The sequence below is a fragment of the Panthera pardus genome, unplaced genomic scaffold (genome assembly GCF_024362965.1).
Source record: "Panthera pardus isolate Hobbes unplaced genomic scaffold, ASM2436296v1 HiC_scaffold_8, whole genome shotgun sequence".
NCBI classification, from domain to species: domain Eukaryota; kingdom Metazoa; phylum Chordata; class Mammalia; order Carnivora; family Felidae; genus Panthera; species Panthera pardus.
Genome location: NW_026527013.1, coordinates 130,198,950 through 130,219,391, shown reverse-complemented (window position 1 = coordinate 130,219,391; position 20,442 = coordinate 130,198,950). Strand labels below are relative to the sequence as shown.

At 40.1% G+C, this 20,442-nt stretch overlaps 1 protein-coding gene across 4 annotated transcripts in view; it reads left to right on the top strand.

Moving 5' to 3' along the window:
- The window catches only part of DOCK4 (dedicator of cytokinesis 4), a 430,872-nt gene that overhangs the window by 194,542 nt on the left and 215,888 nt on the right, over nt 1-20,442 (top strand). For all 4 annotated transcript variants that reach the window (XM_053897288.1, XM_053897289.1, XM_053897290.1 and 1 more), the window contains exons 6-8: nt 3,732-3,880; nt 10,508-10,592; nt 17,868-18,019. In XM_053897288.1, the coding sequence (XP_053753263.1) occupies nt 3,732-3,880; nt 10,508-10,592; nt 17,868-18,019 (386 nt within the window). The remainder of the gene's footprint in view (nt 1-3,731; nt 3,881-10,507; nt 10,593-17,867; nt 18,020-20,442) is intronic.

Genomic DNA, 20,442 nt, shown 5'->3' with positions numbered 1-20,442 from the left:
TTAAAAATAAAACCCCTTTTGATGTTGGATTTCTCTGACCATGCCCTCCTAGAGCTGGTGGCTTTAGGACTCACTACTAAAATCCACAGGGCAGTCTGAGATGAAATGCCAGTCTAAGCTTTGCTGGAATGAGGTAAATGCAAAGTCAAGATAACTGAACTCAGGGGCTCTGTGCTGAGAGGCAGCAAAGGAAATGCAGATGTCCCTTTCAGGTTTTTTGTTTTTTTGTTTTTTTTTTTTTTAACAGGAAGAATATAAAATCCAAGTATTATTTCACTTAAAATAACATTGTACATAATATTAACGTGGAAATGAAACTATCTGAAATGTTCAGGTCATTGCATCATTTAAATACCCAACATACGAGTTATAAAAATAATGGCAGTGTAAGTGTCATCCATTTGTGGAGCTAGAGCACCAGCACTTTCCCTTTTATGAGGCTGCTTGTGGGGAACAAAGTTGAATTTCCTCTTGATTCTGCCTTATCTAGCTATTTTTACCTGCTTTTCAGGTTGCAGGCATCTATTTTGGGGACATACTTGATTGGCTTGAAAAATCTCTGTGTTGTAAGCTCTAGGAGTAACCTTCCAGCTTTTTAATGTCCTGAGTACTGGAGATGGAGAGAAAGTTATTTAAAAGTTCCCCCAGATACTGGCATGGTAGTCTGTTATGTTAGGAACAAATATGAAGTTTAACCTGGAGAAAGCAGATTTTTGACCTTGAACATGAGGTTGACTTGGCTATTTATGTTGGGCCTTTTGGTTTCTCTCTTCCTGATAAGAGTGTTTCAAGCCCAATGTTTTAGTTCAGATTCATCATACTTGAGCATCCATGTTCTTTTCCAGTGTTTTTTAAGGCACCTGGATTCTCCACTGGAAGATGTTTGATGAGGATAATAATATCTTGTAAATTGTAAGCAGTTTATGAGATAGACTTAATAGTAGTAGAACATTTAGCTTAAAAGCTCATGGTAAATACTTAAGAAGTGCTAGTTGCTCTTTTTAATGTCATTGGTAAGAGCCTAAATAATATTCTTTAAAATATCACTTAATAAAATATCAGTAACGTAACCACAAAAAGCTTAGGAGAAATACAGCAGCCATCTTTTACTAAGTACTTCTGTGCAGGCCTTTGTCTCAGTATTTTATATCTTTATTCCCTGGGGCTCTGCCAGATTATTTTTATTCCCGAATCTTACCAGAGATAACCCATTCAGGGTCCCACTCTAACTGGTGAAACTTGAGTCTGAAGGTAGATCTGCTGCCCCAGAACCTATGCTCTTTTCATTTTGAGGCAAATGAGAACTTCCCCATTCTCTAAAACACTACAATACTCACAGTTCAGTTTTGGCTACATTTCTGATGCATTGCAGGAACTTACAGATAATCTTTTGTTCCAGGTGTTTAATATTTTACCCTACCCTTTTCATTTACTGTTAAATCAAGAGGATTTTGGATGTTTCTAAATAGTCTTCATAACTGTCCAGTTTTTCAAGAATCATCATTTTATGACTAGCTGCCAGACCAGATAGGTACTGGTTCCACACATTAGGAGAGCAGCTTTGCTGCTCAGGGCTGAGGTATGTCCGTTTTCCTAAAGGGAGAGCTGACCAGCTGGTTTTCATTTTTCTGAGGGAACCGGCTTCCTTCTCATCTTAGCGTTCTCTTAAACTTAGGTACTAAAGGGGACATCATTAGAAAATTAAGCCCATCCTCCTGCACGACTACAAAACACCTTCCCCAAGAGCAGGGAAGGTGACTCTCGCCCTGTGACAGTCACTGCAAGAGGGAGCTGCCTCTCCATTTTCTTGCACAAGACTTATTTTATATCTTCCTTATGTACTTTCTTTGACTCTAGTGGACCTTTCCTCGTGACCACTGACATCCTCAAGGTTTTCCTGATCTTCCCTGATTGTTTCCTGTGACCTAAACAGAATCTACCTCTCAGGATCCACAATATATGACCTCCTATAAATCACATTATTTTTTCATTCATTCTCCAGCGGCTGGGGCTGCCCAAGACAGACATGGTGTCTGTGGTTGGGAGCTTACACCACGTGGAAAACACAGACACTGAGCAGTGAATTACTAGAAGATTGCATTACAGTGTCCCTTTAATGACTTGTATGGGTGTGTATTAAATGAGTAAAGAGTGAGAATAGAAGAGCAAGCTCAATGGAGTGCTTTAGGAGTTAGGAGTGTGATTATTTGTATCTCAGAAGACCAGGGATAATATTATGGAGAATGCTTCGTGTTTCGCCAGCACATTTGTTTAACCTGCACAGTACATTAAAACACTTTAAGTCAGCAAGTATTGATAAGGCAGAAGACATTTTTTTTTTAAATAAAATTAGAAAAATGTGTTCTGACTGAGCCTCTGTACCTACCCATCACACAGAACTTTGATATTTCTAGAAGTCTATCATTGTAGAGAACTTCAGATATATGAAAATCTCAATACTTTAATGTCCTGTATTGATGTTTTAGTAGAAAGTTAAAGCATAGCTTCTGGTTAAGAAAGATGAAGGGCAGATATTGAGAAATGGTTTTTGCCCTAAGCACATGGGTAAGAGATGTAGAGTAGCTTTTGGTAAAGACACAATATTTGTAGAGGGCTTATTCTGGACCAAGCCATATTAATAATGGCCAACATTTACGTGACATTTATTCTAAGCCAGGCATTATTCTCACAGTTTTAGTATTTGAACTCATTAATCTTTACTGTGACCCTACCAGGTAGTTATTATGATACTCCTTCTACAGATAAGAAAATACACACAAAGAGGTTAATTGCCAAAGGTTTTTCAACCAGAAAATGGCAAAGCTGGAATGCAGGTTAATGAGTTGGGCTCCCGAGTCTGTGCTCTTCGTCACTGTGCTGTACTGCTCTCTTCACAAACATTGTCTCCAATCCACAAAACAACCTTACGGGGAGATCATACTGTCTCTGTTTCACAAATGACAAAACACACTCGCAAGGCCTATAAAACTAGTAAGTAGCAAAACCAGGATTTGAAGCCAGGAGTTTAACCCATCTTCCTTACATTAAGCTGCCTTGCTTAATGAATTTCTCAGGGGAGAATATCTTGAATCTACATGAATGTTTAACAAGTAAGAGGGAAAACACCATTTTTTTTTTTTTTTTAGAGGTGTGACTAGTGACCAGAGAGTAGCAGTGAATGAGTCTGAGAGCCCTCGGTGTACCCAGCTTATGATGGGAAATACAGTAAACATTAAGAGCAACATGCAAGAAATAATTAGGAAACAGTATTTTCCTCTGAATTGGCCTTAATTGTATGCAGCCAGTTCAGAGAAGGGGGATGAGAACATGGGCAAAAGTTATCAGGGAAGATTCCTGACAGAAGTGGAATTCAGGTGGAGCCTTGAAGGACATAGAATTGGGAGAGAGCTACAGAAAGGAGAGTTTGAGATGGAAGGGGAGACAGGGTGTGCAGACTCCGGGTACAGAGGCGTAGTGAGGACGCTGTCTGTGCTGGGGAGTCTTAGAAGTGAGGTAGACTCTTGGGCAGAAGAGCAGCATCGTGAACCTGGATGAAAGCATGTAGAGTGGCAAATGTAATTGACAACACGAGGGGGGAGGTGTCTGTTGACAGAGAATCTGTCAAGCGCAGAGAGGGTAATAAGCAGGACTTAGCCTTCCCTTTCCTCCACGGCTACCTCACAACTCACTATGGGGACTGACCACCGATTCCACATTTGTGTCCTTCCCAGAGAAATGAAGGCGATCTCTTCCACCGGCTGTGGCACATCATGAATGAAATCCTGGATCTGCGGCGGCAGGTGCTGGTGGGCCATCTGACCCATGACCGGATGAAGGATGTGAAGCGCCACATTACTGCCCGCCTGGACTGGGGCAATGAGTGAGTACTGTCCATCACGGGGGATGGAGGGTGTCTCTGGTGACAGATGCCACTTAGGTGTGAGCCACTACTTGGTAATATCTCCAGAAAACACCATATGGGGCTTTTTCAGCTTTTTTCCGTTTGTGTGCTTAGTGCAGACTGTCACTGGTAGAGCTGAGCACCGCATCCTCTAGGGCTGGTAAGGGCGACAGGAAGTTGTTTGTTCTCTAGTGCCCTGTGAGGTCAGATGGCATGCATGTGCTCACAGAATATGAAATGTTTACAGGGATCAACCAGATATGGCTTCTGCTAAATAGGTCTTATTTAAAAATAGGCTTTGGGTTTGGCATGTGTATTTGCTTTTAATATATACCACTTCCGTACCATGGTAATATGTCACCAGAGTAATCTGGAGGGAGACACTAATGCTAACAGCTCCCATTAAAAGTCTTAAAACAGGTGCACCGGTGGGGCATTCATTATTGCCCTAATTCCGCCTGTGTGTATATATTAGGCTCTTTGAGGAGCTGCTTGGGAGAACTCCGTAAAAAGCAGACCAAGATTTACTTTTAAATAAAACTCTAAGTGACTAATCTAAAATAACAGCCAAGCACTGTAGTAAATCTCATCACTTAAAGCTCTAATCAAGGCTCATGTTGTACTAATACTAAGTATGAATGTTAATATGTGAGTGAGAAATTAGAATAAGCTTTGACTGTGATCCTAGGCTTGTTGAAAGAAGTTAAAAGATCCCTCAATGTCATATTTGGTCATGTCCTCCTTCCTTTCCTCTCCCCAAGTCCCCATTTGCTGTTTGGACCTTGAAAGGATCTTAGGACTACAGAATGAAAGAAAGGCAGGCAGAAAAGGAGAAAATGGCCAGGCATATACCACAGATAAATTTGCCTCTTACTGAATCTGGAAAAACTGATTTGAAGCTAGTGTGCTTTTTTCTCTGAGCATAGGAAATTATTTTATCAGAAGCCACTTTTTCTTAATTATTCTTTTTTATTTTTACTTTTAATTTTTAAATTTTATTTAAAACCAAGTTATTTAACATATAGTGTAATAATGATTTCAGGAGTAGAATTCATCGATTCACTGCTTACATAGAACACCCAGTGCTCATCCCGAGTACCCTCCTTCATGCCCATCACCCATTTAGCCCATCCCCCACCCAACATGCCTCCAGCAACCCTCAGTTTGTTCTCTATGTTTAAGAGTCTCTTATAGTTTGCCTCCCTCTGTTTTTATCTTATTTTTCCTTCCCTTCCCCTATGTTCATCTGTTTTGTTTCTTAAATTCCACATCTGAGTGAAATCACATGATATTTACCTCTCTCTGGCTGGCTGACTTATTTCGCTTAGCATAATATACTCTGGCTCCATCCATGTTGTTGCAAATGGCAATATTTCATTCTTTTTGATTGCTGAGTGGTATTCCAATATATATATATATATATATATATATATATATATATATATATGTATATACACACACACACATATATACATACACACCACATCTTCTTTATCCATTCGTCAGTTGATGGACATTTGGGTTCTTTCCATGATTTGGCTATTGTCAGTAGTGCTGCTGTAAACATTGGGGTGCATGTGCCCTTTTGAATCAGCACTCCTGTATCCTTTGGGTAAATACATAGTAGTACAATTGCTGGCTCATAGGATAGTTCTATTTGTAATTTTTTGAGGAAACTCCATACTGTTTTCCAGAATGACTGCACCAGTTTGCATTCCTACCAGGAGTGCAAAAGTGTTCCCCTTTCTCCTTGCCAACATCTTTTTAAAAAATGTTTATTTATTTATTTTGAGAGAGAGCATGCATGCACAGTGGGGGAGGGGCAGAGAGAGAGAATCCTAAGCAGGTTCCACGCTGTCAGCGCAGAGCCTGACTAGGGGCTTGATCCCACGATCCTGGGATCATGACCTGAAACTGAAACCAGGAGTCAGACACTCAACTGACTGAGCCACCCAGGCACCCCTCAGAATTCACTTTTGATTCTGCCAAGATATGAGCTAATATAGGTATGAAGATAGGAACCTGCTAACACATTTTAAATCTCATTCTCACCCAGAGTCCTTCTGCTGTTTTGTAGAGCAAGATGTGCCTTTCAGCCTTTTTACAGATGACGGGTATGGTAGCCCTAATTTATCTCTAGGAGATTCATTCCTGTGGGGTGTAAACAACCCAACGTGTGGAATGGCAACAAGACACTGAACTAGGAACGCTGCTTTTTTAAGACGTGAGACAAATTCCTGAGCCCTTCTTGACTTTACTTTCTTCATCCATGGAAGGAGTAGGTTGAACTCAATAAGGTCCAAGGGTCTTTTCGCTCCAGGGCAACATGATTCCAAACACACAACGTTTCCTGAGGAACAGAGCTTGGCAGCCATTTGTGCTGAGCCTTCACTCTTGTGTTGTGAGATGAGGCAGCCCGGGCAGGGTAGATCTAATGGTTGCTGGAAAGGGACCCATACTGTCTATCATGTGTTTCTTTTTTTATTTTGAAAAAAACTTTGAGTTTTCACTGAATTATATTGGCTCTTAGTCATTATGGTGGTCTAAGTTTAAAAAGTAGTTTGTAAATAGGAAGAAAGTTGGATGAAGTAGTTTATCAAAAATAACTTGGAAATATAGAGCAGGCAAGAAGATGATACTTTTTCAGTTTTAGGAAGAAAGATGATGACAGAGGGAAAAACGTTAATTATGACTGAATCATGACTCAGTTTTGACTCACGTAAGTTCCAGCTTGTACTTTGGGCAGTTGTGTGGCTAATTTATGGTAAGTTGGTAAAACATGGATGCATGAAAACGAGCAATATAATTTATATAGCTCATCCTCAAATTCGTGAATTTTCTGAGGTCTCATTTTGTTTTCTTTGAGCAGTTATTTAAAAACAATTTACAGCGCACAGATTGTGCATTTACCTTCTTCTTGTAAGTATAAATTAGTTTTCTTATTGAATAGTGCTAAATGAAAAGCAAATTCAGATAATTCTATTCAATGTTAAGCTAGATCATACTGTCCTACAAAATTAAATGTCAGCATGTAGATCTCTGGATGAACACAAGTTTAAGAATGTTCGATCTTGGTGGACAGCCTCTCATTTGCTGTCCTGCCTGCCACTCCCTTGTGGTATATTCAGTAAACTTCTGTCTCCTTTCAGGAGAAACAAAAAAGAATGTTCAATCTCAAGTTATCTATCACACTGCTGAAGAGTGGTAAAGGGAAGCCCTTAGGATATGGGATGCTTGAGAAGAGGAGGAGGAGATACTCATTTTATTCCCTAACAGGGCCATGAAAAGAAGTGTTCTCACCTGGAGGCATCAGAGTTAAAATAATGGTACCTGTTTTTGTTCCCCATAGCATCCTGTGCTGTCCTTTGACTTTCCTGCTAAGATCATACGGGAGGGAGAATCCATTCATCCTTCTTTCCTGATGTCCAGGAACAATTTAATAACTGCATTGATATAGAACTTGACCCTCCCCTCCCCACTCTGGTTTCCTGTATTCTGAGAGTTCTTTTTCCATTTTCTCCCTTCCCACTTTGCCTCATTTCTTTTTATTGTTTTTAAAGTTTTTTTTAAAAATGTTTATGAGAGAGAGAGAGAGAGAGAGAGAGAGAGAGCGAGAGAGAGCGAGAGCATGAGTAGGGGAGGGGCAGAGAGAGAGGGAGACAGAGAACTCGAAGCAGGTTCCATGCTGTCCGTGCAAAGCCCAACATGGAGCTCGAACCCAAGAACTGTGAGCTCATGACCTGAGCCAAAGTTGGACACTCAACCGACTGAGCCACCTAGGCACCCCCTTCTTAGAGGTTTTAAAGCCCTACCCTGATCCTGTTCTGTGAGCTAAGAAACCAAACAGTGGGAGAATTACTCTTTTAAAAAAAATTTTTTTTTAACATTTATTTATTATTGAGAGACAGAGAGACACAGAGCACGAGCTGTGAAGGGGCAGAGAGAGGGGGAGACACAGAATCTGAAGCAGGCTCCAGGCTCTGAGCTGTCAGCACAGAGCCTGACAATGAGGCTCGAACTCATAAACTGCGAGATCATGACCGGAGCTGAAGTCGGATGCTCAACCGACTGAGCCACCCGGGCTCCCCGGAGAATTATTCTAAGGATATACCTAGGAATTAACAAAACAAAATGGAAACAGATAAAACTCTATTCACATAGCTGGGACTCCAGGAAGCCAGAAGTTCAACAATCAAAGCCTTATGAGAGAAAGAGACTTGCAGGTTACAGACTTCTGGGGCCCAAAGCCCAGGAGGTTTCTGGACTTCATACCTGCTCCAGAACCTGTGCAGCTCGAGTTGGTCTTTATTCATTCTATAGTGATATAGATCAGCTGCTCTTCACGTATCTTTTCTTCCTCATGTCACATGGCTGATGCTCTGAATTTCTAGGTCCAAATACTCAAAGAAGGAATCTCATTGAAAGCCAGTATCTATTATTCCTCTTTAGACTGAGCATTTTATACCAGCCTCTTAAAGCTACTGGCCAGCCCAAGGATTATTTGCCTGCAGGTCAGGTGCCTATGTGTCGGCCAGTCAGGTGTTGCTTGGGAAGGGGAGATGGTCAGATGACTAGACAGCCTCAGGTCTTCTGCGTGCCTCCCAGCAAAGAATACGGGTGGGACAGTTTCTCATAGGAGTTGTGGGTGAGGTAGGTGGCATGATTCATATGTGGGCATAAATCTTCTTTCCTTTGCTAGATAATCTTTCCTCAGCAATACTGACCTGGTGTCAAACGATGCCTTAAAATTGTAGTGCAGTGGTTCTCTCTTGGGAGGGGGTAGAGAATGGGAAAGAGACCCTATCAGAACCCCTGGTGAGGTCTACCAAGGGGGCTGTGTTAGTATGCTACGGCCGCCATAACAAAATACCATAGACTGGGTGGCCTAAACCACACATGTATTTCCTCACAATTCTGGATGCTAGAAGTCCATGTTTAAGGTGCCAGCAATTTCAGCTTCTGGTGAGGGCTTTCTTGCCGGCTTGCAGACAGCTGCCTTCTTGCTGTGTCCTCACGTGACCTATCCTCTGTACCTGCCTAGAGAGAGAGAAATCTGTGCATTCTTCTTATGAGAACACCAGTCCTATTGCATTAGGACCTCACCCTTGGCACCTCATGTAACATGCGTTACCTCTTTATAGTCCATGTCTCCAAATATAGTCATTATGGGGTTGGTCTTATTGGACTCCTACAAAAACATTTTGGGAGGACATATTCAGTCCATAACAGGGAGACATGGTTATTTTAAGAATCAATCATAGTGCTGTTTGTGATTTGAAAGTTCAACAAAAATTAGAGAATGGGAGTGTGTTTCTTAAGTTCCTCAAAGAGAAACATAATTGAAAAAAAATCAAACTTTTTTTCATGTCTGAGACAACTAGTGCCATCAAGAAGGTCACAGATGTATAATCTTGAGAACAACTGTCCCTCAGGGTAGCTGGGTCAGTGCCTGGTTTGAAGCTAGTGCAGAACTAATAAATTCTACTCATGAAACCTCCATTGACTTTTGGGGGAAGGACAGAATTTCAGGATTTTTCCCTTTTTTTTTTTTTTTTTTAAACACACAAGTGAGAAGCTGTGGTTTTGTAACTGGAAAAGCCATGGCGGAAGGCATCCATGTTAGAATGATGTTGTGAAAGGGACAGAGATCAAATTATCCTCTGAGAATTACATGTGAGACCTGGAATGGGGTAACTGATGGGAGCCTAGGGGAGACACAGTATCTTGACCTTGATCTCGAGGGCATTGCAAAGCCATCATGGTACCTTTGGGATGGTCGTGGTTGGTTAAGTAGAGGAATAGAATGATAGACCGTTGATATCAGTGTAGTAAAGTGGTGTCCCTGGGGACCAGTATGTTAACCGAGGTCACCAGAGGGAAACTGGCAGTTACACTTCCTTTCCTCTCTCTTTGGTAGGACATCACAAATCCTTGGTCCTGCTGAGGCTGGATGTATAATCTTAGAACACTTCTCAGTCCAGTAAGCCACGTGCGGTCACCTAACACAAGAGATCAAACTGTTTCGCCGCCCCAGGCCTAAAACTATGCTGCCTTAATTCCTCTCCCCTGCCTTTCCTGAGTTTCTCCTAATAGCTGACCCCAGAACTCGCTGTGACTGAGCACTGCACGCGTGTTGCCAGAGATCCACATTAGAAATATGTTAGCTCTAGATACGACTAGGTATTTTAGTGCCGAGTATAGTCCTAAAGGCCAACCTCCCCTCTTCTCAACTCCAATTTCTAGAACAAAATTATGCCTTGTTCTTGTTTCTATCCCAGTCCAAGGTGGAATGGTTCCTGTGGTGATAGTTTGTGGGGTGCTCATGGCTCCCCACCACACAGCATCAAGGCCTCTGGTGCCAGTCCATTCCCCTGATTTACCTGCCTTCGTCATCTTGTGTTTCTCAAATTATGTCCAGGGACCACCTTAGCTATGCTAGATACTCCATCTGCGGTAACAAGTTAATACAAGGTAAAAAGTATGAGAGAAAGAAGCATGGTGGGTGACATATCTAATTTCAGGGTGATACAGTAAAAATGACGATTTTTTTTAAATATATTCTGTAGAAATGACATTTCCCCCAAACTTTTGCAATGTGTTTTCTAGACAACTGGGACTGGACCTGGTGCCTAGGAAGGAGTATGCGATGGTGGATCCAGAGGACATCAGCATTACAGAGCTCTACCGATTGGTAGGTACAGGAAACCTTGGCTCATAACCTCACTGCTAATTTTGTGGTTTCCATGGCACTCTTCGTACTTGATTGATTTTGTAAGAACAGGATGTTCCAAGTTTAATTTGGAGCAAGTAGAGAATTGAGAGCTGAGGTGACCATGCCCCAAGTTAAAAAACCGAGGTACTTTCCCTGTTTGAGAATCACATGACGTGCTCCGCTGAGCTCTCAACATTTAAATACTGGGAAGTAAAACTAAAGAAGTTTTAAGTTCTTTTGCACATCTTTGTAGCTTTCATTAATCTAGTGAAATGCCTACAAGTCATACATATTTGTCTGTGTGTTTCACAACAGGGCTGTGACTAATGACATCCAGTTATTGATCCCCAGCATGTTACCCCACTCGGTCCTCCCATTACCACTATGCCCAAATACCATAGAAAGTGTCTCCTCCATTGTCTCCAACTGCTGGTGTCACCCCCACCCCTCCTAGACCCTAATCCATCTTAAGTGCTAAAGTCTGGTAATAATCCTAAGATATTTGATCATATTGCCCACCATGGAATCACCTGTGACTTGAGTTTTCTTCTAGTTACATGGTAGGTTAAGGTTCACTTATTTACTTGGCATCTAGATTCCCCAAATCTAGTCCAATCTACCTTGTATTTAGCCTTGTATTCTTTTTTTTTTTTTCAGTGTTTATTTATTTATTTTGAGAGAGAGTGAGAGAGGGCATTTTTTATTCATTTATACATAGAACATTTGTTCATTTATACATAGAGCATTATTTGCATTTTGAAAATGTTTATTTTGAGAGAGAGAGATAGAGGGGAGGGACAGAGAGAGAGAGAGAGAGAGAGGGAAGCCCAAGCAGGCTCTGCACCATCAATGCAGAGCCTGATGTGGGGCTCGAACCCCTGAACCATGAGATCATGACCTGAGCTGAAATCAAGAGTTGGATGCCCAACCGACCGAGCCTCCCTGGCACCCCTAGCCTTTTATTCTTAATACTTGCATAAAAAATTAACTAATCTCTTGATATTAACTAGGCCCTTTTAAAACCCCCAATAAAAGAAAAATGTGTTTGGGAAGGGCTTTCAAAGGCCAAAGCTCCATGCATCTTACAGTGATGCTCAAAGGAGTACCTTTTGCAAGATCCTGCCTCTTTTGGATAGCTTCCCAAGCTTACAATATTCTTCATAGAATATTGGGATTTTCTTCGCCTGAGATTATCTGTTTCTGAAAAATGAGAGGAAAAAATCATCAGTAAGCCCATTAGGGCTTATGTCTGATTATAGAAAGCAATTCTTGTACCACTTTTTTTCCTTAGTCGCTCATCTGTTTGGATTATCTACACTTTATTATATCAGTTGGAATTAGTTCTCTTTTTTTGTAGAGAATTTCCTTCACATTGAGCTTCTTGAGAGTGATGTCTCATGTGGCACACCTTTGTGCCAAAGGTGGTACACCTTGACCTTTGCGAGTCAAGAAGCAGGAAGTTTGTGGCATCAGTGCTAAGCAGAATATTGGGTACGTAGCAAAAACACAGTTAAAGGTTAATTGGAGGGAGGCAGCGAAAGAGGAAGGAGACAAAATAAGAGTTTTCTAAGGTAAAATTATCACTAATTCTTAGCTTGTATAACAAATAAAATGAGTATAATTGATTTGCCAGTCATATCCTTTAATGAGACATCTTTATTTTAGTTGTTTTATTTAACTCATTAAGCATCAAATTTGTCTCTCACTTCTGTTTTTTAATCTCACTCAATTTGAAGTTTCTTCAGAGTGGGCACTGTCTTATACTTCATCTGTTATGCCCAAGATAATCTTGTACAGTGCTTTGTACTTAATAAGCAATCACTCACACTATTTTTGAGGTTGTTACGGTATTATGAAAAGACCAGTGGGTATAGATCCAAAAAAGTAGATGTGAATTCTTTCTCTTCCCTTTACCAGATCTGTGGTCTTGAGCTGATTGCTTAGTCTCTCTCTCAAAACTTCAATTTCTTCGTCTATTAAGTAAGGAAATAATTCTTACCATATTTGTTATGAAGATTAAGTAAGAAATGCATGTAAAATACCTTTGCTTGGCAGTTAATGTTGCCAGAGCACCTAAGCATTTAGTTGATTTTCATGCTTCGTTCACCTTTACTTCATCCTTATTAGGCAAAGTGGCAAGAATAATTGATACCTTATAATGTAAATGTTAAGACTAGATCTGGCTGTGGCCAATGAAGTAAGTAATAGAAGCTTCGACATAATACAAATTTCTTTCTTTCTCACGATATACAAGCCAACAGGCAGGAAGTTCTGGGCTTGTATGTGCTTTCATGGTGTCAAAAGTGATACAGGCTCTTATTTTTCTGCTCTAAAGTACTTGGCTTCCATCATCAAGGATACTTGAATGTATAATATAGCTGCAAGAGCTGTAGCCATTACGTCCACTCTCCAGCAGTAGAAAAGAGGTAGGTTCTGCTCAGTTCAACAACTTGAAGGGAGCTTTGCTGGAAAGTCCACACAACATTTGCAGTTCCATTTCACTGGCCAGATCATACTAGTCACATCTCCACATTTAGCTAGGAATATCAAATATTTTATAAGCAACTAATAATGTCTTAGGCAAATACATTTTATTTTTTCTAGTTTGATTCTCTGTGTGTGTGTAATTGTATCTTTGTTCCTTTCATTTTGTGTCTTATACGGGATGGCAAATTGACTTCTTCTCTTTCAACATTCTAATTTGTTAGTGGTGGTGCCAGGAGTGCTATGTTGATAGGACCCTAGGGTCTTACCTGGACTGGGATGGACGAGCAATGACTGCCACAGGTGGAAGAGACTGCTGCTGCTGAGCAGTGACCACCATTCGAGGGTGTTTTTCATTTTTAATAACTTAAAACCTAGCCCCAACTCTTCATTTGGGATTTTACATGAAATTTCTCCCAGTAGTGTTTGTATTTTACTGTTCCTAAAGCAAACAATAGCCCAAGAAAAATGCAAATTATTATAAACCTCAGAAGGACATGTTACCTTCAAGCTTCAGGTTTCGGTTTATATCCTGGCTTAGCAATACTTCACATTTTCCATAGCACTGGTCTTTTCCTGTGGGTAACATATAGTGAGTGACTTCCTTACCAGGAAGAATTTTGCAAGTATCACCACCAAACCCTTTTTGTTGTTGTTGTTGTTGTTGTTGTTGTTGTTGTTGTTGTTGTTATTTATTGTCTCTTAGGGATCAAGGGCCATGGCATACAGTAGAGGTTGTTACCACTTGTCTTTTAAATGTCTTCTCCATGTTCTATTTGAAACACAAGTGGTTGCACCTAACTAAATCCATACATTATCATTGGGGTGGGGGGGGAGGAAGTCTTGCTTTAGGTTTTTGATAGCCCATTAGCAGACCTTTCTCACCCGATTATGTTCATCTAAGCAGTTAACACATGCTAAACCTCACAGTGTTAACATATGTCCACTTGGAACTTTTGGTTTTCTGCCAAAGGCCAGATCTCAATACTTCTATAAATAAAGAGAACTGTAGCTAGATTCTCTGGTTATCTGTGCATGCAGAGTATCTTTTTACGAACCTTTCTTGGTTTTATAAGATCATGTTAGCTGCTTGCTTTGTGATCCTTAGTGTATGGACCAATGGTTCTCAGAGAGCAGGGGACATTTGTCAATGTCTGGAGACATTTTTGGTTGTCACAAATGGAGATGAGGTGGGATGGGGGTGAGGAGAGGTGCTGGTGGGTAGAGGTCAGAAAAAGTTGCTAAACATCCCACAAAACCCAGGACAGCCCCACAACACAGAAATATCCTGCCCAAATTATCAGTAATGCTGAAGTTGAAAAACCATGGTATAGACCATTCACCCAGTAATTTATACATTATATGAGGACACAAAATTTGCATACCTTAAATAAATCTTTGGAATGAATCTCTTTCTTTCCTAATCAAAAATCTAGTTAAACTGTAAGCACATTTAGAGTAACTGATAGGTGCCTTTTAACCATAAATTATTTCTGAGATGGATTTTTGTCTGTTTATTACAACTGCCAAATTATCGCCCTTGATGTGTGAACATGCCTTTTTAATTTTGTTTTTGTAATACTGTTTTCACAGAGATATTTTTAGCATTTCTCCATAGTAGTGAGTTTCCAAGAGATAAATAATCATAACCTACTTAAGTCCAAATCTCTTCCAGACCTGGAACAGTGGTGGGTGAAGGGAGGGGGGACTTTAGTGCAATTTGTGAGGACACACGTCACATGTGCATAATCAGGGTGGAAGCAGGCAGGCTTATTACAAGCATGCATGCAAAGATCCAAGGTTGCAAGGCAGTAACTGCACAGGAGATGCAACAATGCATTTTTCAGTCAGCTGTGATTTGCATGTCTTAGCATATGATCTCAATCAATAGTTTTCAACCCTCATTGCACATTAGAATCACCCGGGGAGCTTTTAAAACTATCACTCTCTTGGCACCCCCCCATCCCCTAGAAATTCTAATTTAATTGTTCTGGGATAGGTCCTATGCATAAGTATTTTTTAAAAGCTCTCTTGGTGATTCTAAAGTGCAGCCAAGGTTGAGAACCACTGATCTAGATATATTGAATTCCTTGCATGAGTAAAGGAGCTTTCCCCCCCTCCCCCCCTGCCAGGGCTTAGTTTTTAGTGAATGTCGTGACTGATGCTAGGAACTCTGTGCTATTTGAAGACCAGACAACTCCTTGAGGTCCTTTATTTAAATAAGGTTTTTTTATGCCTGTTTTTCCCACTCTAGTCTTTGGTAGTCATTCATTTGTTCACGGTACTTGGTGCGGTATTACCCTGAACTTTTAAGTATACCAGTAGATAGTTAGCATTTTTCAGAAAATAAAAAGGCTCTCTGTGAGTTAAAGAGATGTAGTTATGTGAATGTATGATGCTTCTTTTGCTCTGTTGAAAAAGAATTTTGAAAGAGCAATATAGAGCAGCCATCTCAGAAAACAATGCTTATGCCTTTTTTTTTTTTTTTTTTTTTTTTTTTTTTTTTACTGATAGAATATTTCTCTGCAGGAAGCTTTTTCTAGCAATTATGACTAACACATAACACAATGCTGAGGTGCACTTTACAAGAAAGTGTACTTAACTTCACTTTCACAGAGAGACGTCCATTGTACCTGTTGAGTATACAGTGATTACAGATGCATTTGGTTAATTGGGGTTTTAAACTGTTTACTTTTTGAGTAGTTCAAATTAAAGATAAAAGCATGAAAAAATCATGGTAATTTCATTGTTACATTTACAACTGTAAGTTTAGATGGCATATTTTTCCTTTCAAATGTTGGTCAGTCAGCACTTGTTGAACTAAGAAACATAAAAGGATAACTAATGTACAGAATTATGTACCTTAACCATAAGCAAAGGATATTACCTCATTACTATGGAGTTAATTCCTGAGCTATTTTTTTTTTTTTTTAATTGTCAGGTCACCCAAAAGAGGTGGTCATTAGTAAGTCTTTGTTAGGAAAGCAAAAGTCCTCCACATTCTTAGCACCTGTTCTGTGAATACACAAGTGTTTGTGTATGTTTTCCCCATGCTCGTACCCTGAATCAGTTCTCCTCAAAGGTGGTCCATGAACTAGCTGGACCATGAACTGTTTGTAGTTGGTCAAAGTACAAAAATGGTGAGTAAAGGTTTAGAAACAAAAAATATCTGTTTATAGTAGATTGAGGGGAGAACAAGCTGGTTTTTTTCTCCACATAGTCTGAGAAGCACTGTCCGAGATGGTTCTTCGGCCCGGCTCACTCTTTGGCTCTTGGCCAAAGTATCACTGTCTCAAGACGCCTCCTCTGACTGCCCGGATGCAAAGGCAGATTGCTTCCTTATAGATGTTCATGATAATCTGGTTCTTCCCTTCCATTCGTCACAGTGTATTTTTCCATCTGTATGTGGGATGATTTTGCTGATGTCTGCTCCCTCTGGTAGATAAGATCTGTGAAGGTAGGGGCTATTTCTGGTTTTCCTCATCAGTGTGTTCCCAGTGCTTGGCACATAATAGACATTTAACAAGTATGTGTTGCCTGAATGATCACACGCATGTTCTCTTCACCCCTGAAACCACGGGTGAATCCTTTCCTCCTTTATTTTGTATTATTTCCCACTTCTGATTCTGCCTCCCAAGTGTAGCCCATGTAGCCATACTGAGGGCAGAAATGAGATGGATATGGATGCTGTTCTTCCCCTTAGATATCTCACTGACTTGCCCGGTCTGCCTGCATATAGCTCCACTGCAAGTTAGAAATATCTTCTTGCTCTAGTGATTGAATATCACTTGCCACAGCATGCCTCAGAAAACTACCACAATTTTGCAATTGAGTATACATAAAAGGACTTTGAACTATGACAGATGTGAAGTGACAGCTGCACTGTTCAACTGCCATCAGTGAAATGACCAGACAGATTTAGTCTGGTTTTCAAAAAGAATTTGTTAATGTTTATTTATTTTTGAGGAGGGTGGGTCAGAGAGAGAGAGGAAAACACAGAATCTGGAGCAGGCTCCAGGCTCTGAGCTGTCAGCACAGAACCTGATGCGGGGCTCGAACTCACAGACTGCAAGATCATGACCTGAGCCAAGGTCAGACACTTAACTGACTGAGCCACCCAGGCACTTCTAGTCTGCCGTTTTAAAGATGACTAGTAATTTGTTCTCACCTCGGAAGCTGATAAGGGAACAGTAGAATCTTTTGAACTTCTTACTTCATAGATCTACTCAATAAGTTGGTATCTTTTTTTTTTTTCTTTTTTTTGGTAAAGCTTATTTATTTTGAGAGAGCAAGAAAGTGCAAGTCGGGGAGGGGCAGACAGGGAAGAGGGAGAGAGAGAGACAGAGAGACAGAGAGAGAGAGAGACAGAGAGAGAGAGAGAGAGAATCCCAAGCAGGCTCCACAATGTCAGCCCAAAACCCATTGTGGGGCTTGAACCCACAATCCATGAGATCATGACCTGAGCCAAAGTCGGACTCTTAACTAACTGAGCCACCTAGGCGCCCCAAGTTGGTATCCTTTTAACATTAATGATTAAAAACCAAATTATTAAAGCAAGATTCCTTAATGGTCTGGAAACTTCATGGTTTCTTATTTTAGGAGTTGGAAGAAAATTTGGAATGTAACATCCAAATAGATGCCAAACCCACAGGAAAAAAAAAAATGATGGCACAGGACAACTTAATCATACTGTAGCTATCTAGTTTTTGGATCACATTGTTTTCTTCAGTCCATGCTTATCATGTTCTTGTTGTTGGGGGTGTCCTTCAGATGGAGCACCGACATCGGAAGAAAGATACCCCAGTACAGGCCAGCAATCACCACCTCTTTGTGCAAATGAAGAGCCTCATGTGTTCTAACCTGGGAGAGGAGCTTGAGGTCATCTTCTCTCTGTTTGACAGTAAAGAGAATCGGCCAATCAGGTAACGGCACATGAAAACCTGCCTTGAATGTTTTAATGTTGGAATGGTGAGTATTTGTAATTGGCAAGCTTTGGGATATATGACGTTGCATACTTTAACTCTGTCAGCCACTATTTTCTCATTTGTAGAACTGTGTGAATTTCTAAGCTTGCCTACCCTCTGGAGGTTCCCATGAAAGTTAGATGTGTGATGCCTATAGAAGTTCTTTGAAAAACTCAAAAAGGCTCTAGAACCATGATAATTATTACTAAATGAAAGTATGGCATTGATATCAGGTCTGTTATTTGAGTTACTTGGTACTGATAATGCGAGGAACACGTAATCTTAACTGTTTTATTATCAGGCTCAACGAGTTTTATTTTTGAAAATTTCACTAAACAATTACATTATTCTTATCCTATCTGTATCGGGTAATATTGAGAAAGACGTAAATACTTGGAAGCCTTCCCATTAGAATTTTAGAGCTGTGACATAGTAAACAGTTTCACATACTTTTTTTTCTTTCTAAGTTCTCAGAGTCTTTTCTGAGGGCAAGTTTTCAATATATAGGAGAAACCTATAGTGAATATTTTGGTTGTCTTTCAAAGGCCTCAACCCTTGTTGAGACTTTTTTGTGTTTTGAAATCTTTTAGATTTGTTTAAAAGCTGAACACAATGCACCCCATCTTTTACCTTAAAAATTTTAATTTATAATTTAAATCGTATCACACAAATCATACATAATGACCCAACTTTACCATATTTTTTAAAAATTATGCTTACTAAATAAATGCTGACAATTTTAAGTAACTCTGAGCCACATATATTGTTTTATAAACACACAGTAATTCTGGAGTATTTTTTCCTGGTAAAAAAATATTTTTTTCCTAAGAAATATGTGTGAAGTTTACTTTTAATGCATTTATAGCCATAAAATCTTTGGTGAATTATATGTTAATCATTACCTACTAATAAGAGGACTTTTCTGGACAGACGACTATATCCATACAATTTAAAGATAGCATTTTGGGGTAGAAAGGACAGAGTTTATGAGATGTGTAAATAACTGTGATAATAGTTTCAAAATCTGCTTTACATACTTTTGGAGGAAATGAATCAGTGAGTTAGAAAACTTTTCCCCCTTCACAAACCAGCAGTACTAAAAAGGGAAGAAAAAAAGGCTTGAAAAACAGATCCAAGTTACAGCTTAGCACTTGCTTTAGAAATAGGGAAGATTATTTAGAGATAATACTTGCTAACATATTGAAGTCTGTCTTAGCTTGGTTTTTCCAGGTAGTTTAACAAGTTCCTCATAACATTGTATAATATGTTGTCTCTAAAATAGTTAACAAACAGTGAGAATGTAAAAGGGGCGCATGAGGTCACTCTTTTGCTCAGGCTTATTAGGCTAAGGTTTTGAGGGCTACAAATTCCCCTTGGCCACTGATGTTCACATTGCATTACTATAGGAAGTGCATTAATTTAATTTAAGATTAATATTGGCTGGTCTCGTGGTTTCGTCGGGAATCGACAGAATTCCCCTTGTTTTGTTCCTGTTTACTTGGTGAAAGTAGGAAAATAAGCTGGGTACAGGAGCCTCAGAATATGTTTTTGCAGTCCCCAAGTTCAGACCAGGAGCTGGACCTTTTTCTTAGTCTGTGAGGTGTGCCGGCCTCCCCCTTCTCCCTCTGCCCATTCTTCCTCTTCCCCTCCCCTTTCTTCTGTCACACGCACGCCTCTAATAAACCACCTGAGAGGTAATGACCCTAGAAGAAATCAAGCCTAAATCCTTCTTCATTGCTTCTACTTACTGAGTTTGGCTGTTGGCTCTCACCTCCCAAACTCATTATCACCGTAAAGATGATCTGCAAAGAAATGAATAGGAATGAAAATATGTGCTTAGTAGGTGTTAAAACAGTCTCACGTTTATTTGCTTGGCTTTCTGAGGCCTTGGGCAGCGTAGTGATTGTTCTTTTAAGGAGCTTCTAAAACCTTGCTGTGAGTGGCTTCGGTTCCATTGATGGCACAGGGCAATATCACCATTAACTCTTGAAGAGGCCTTAGGGTGCACAGATCTGAAGACTGGACGTGATTGTGGTCTTCCCAGTTGACTGCTGCTTCCCTGACCTCTTCACTCACCTCTGTCTTTTCCTTCATCTTGAAACCGGTGACAGGTCTGGCTTCCTTTATTGCTCCCAGCATAGCTAATGAGTGTAAAGTATTCACATCTTCTCAGGAAAGAGTATCAGAAAGGTAAGATATGACTGTGAGACTTCCTTGTGTTTCTTCTTAGGCCCAACAATGGATGCAGTATGGGATGTATGGTATTTTAAAATCAAGATGCATGTCTTGTAAAGCTTCCTTTTTTTTTTTTTTTTTTTTAAATAAAATTTCAGACGTGAAACCGTAGAATAGTATCGTACACGTGTACCTGCCTTCAGCTT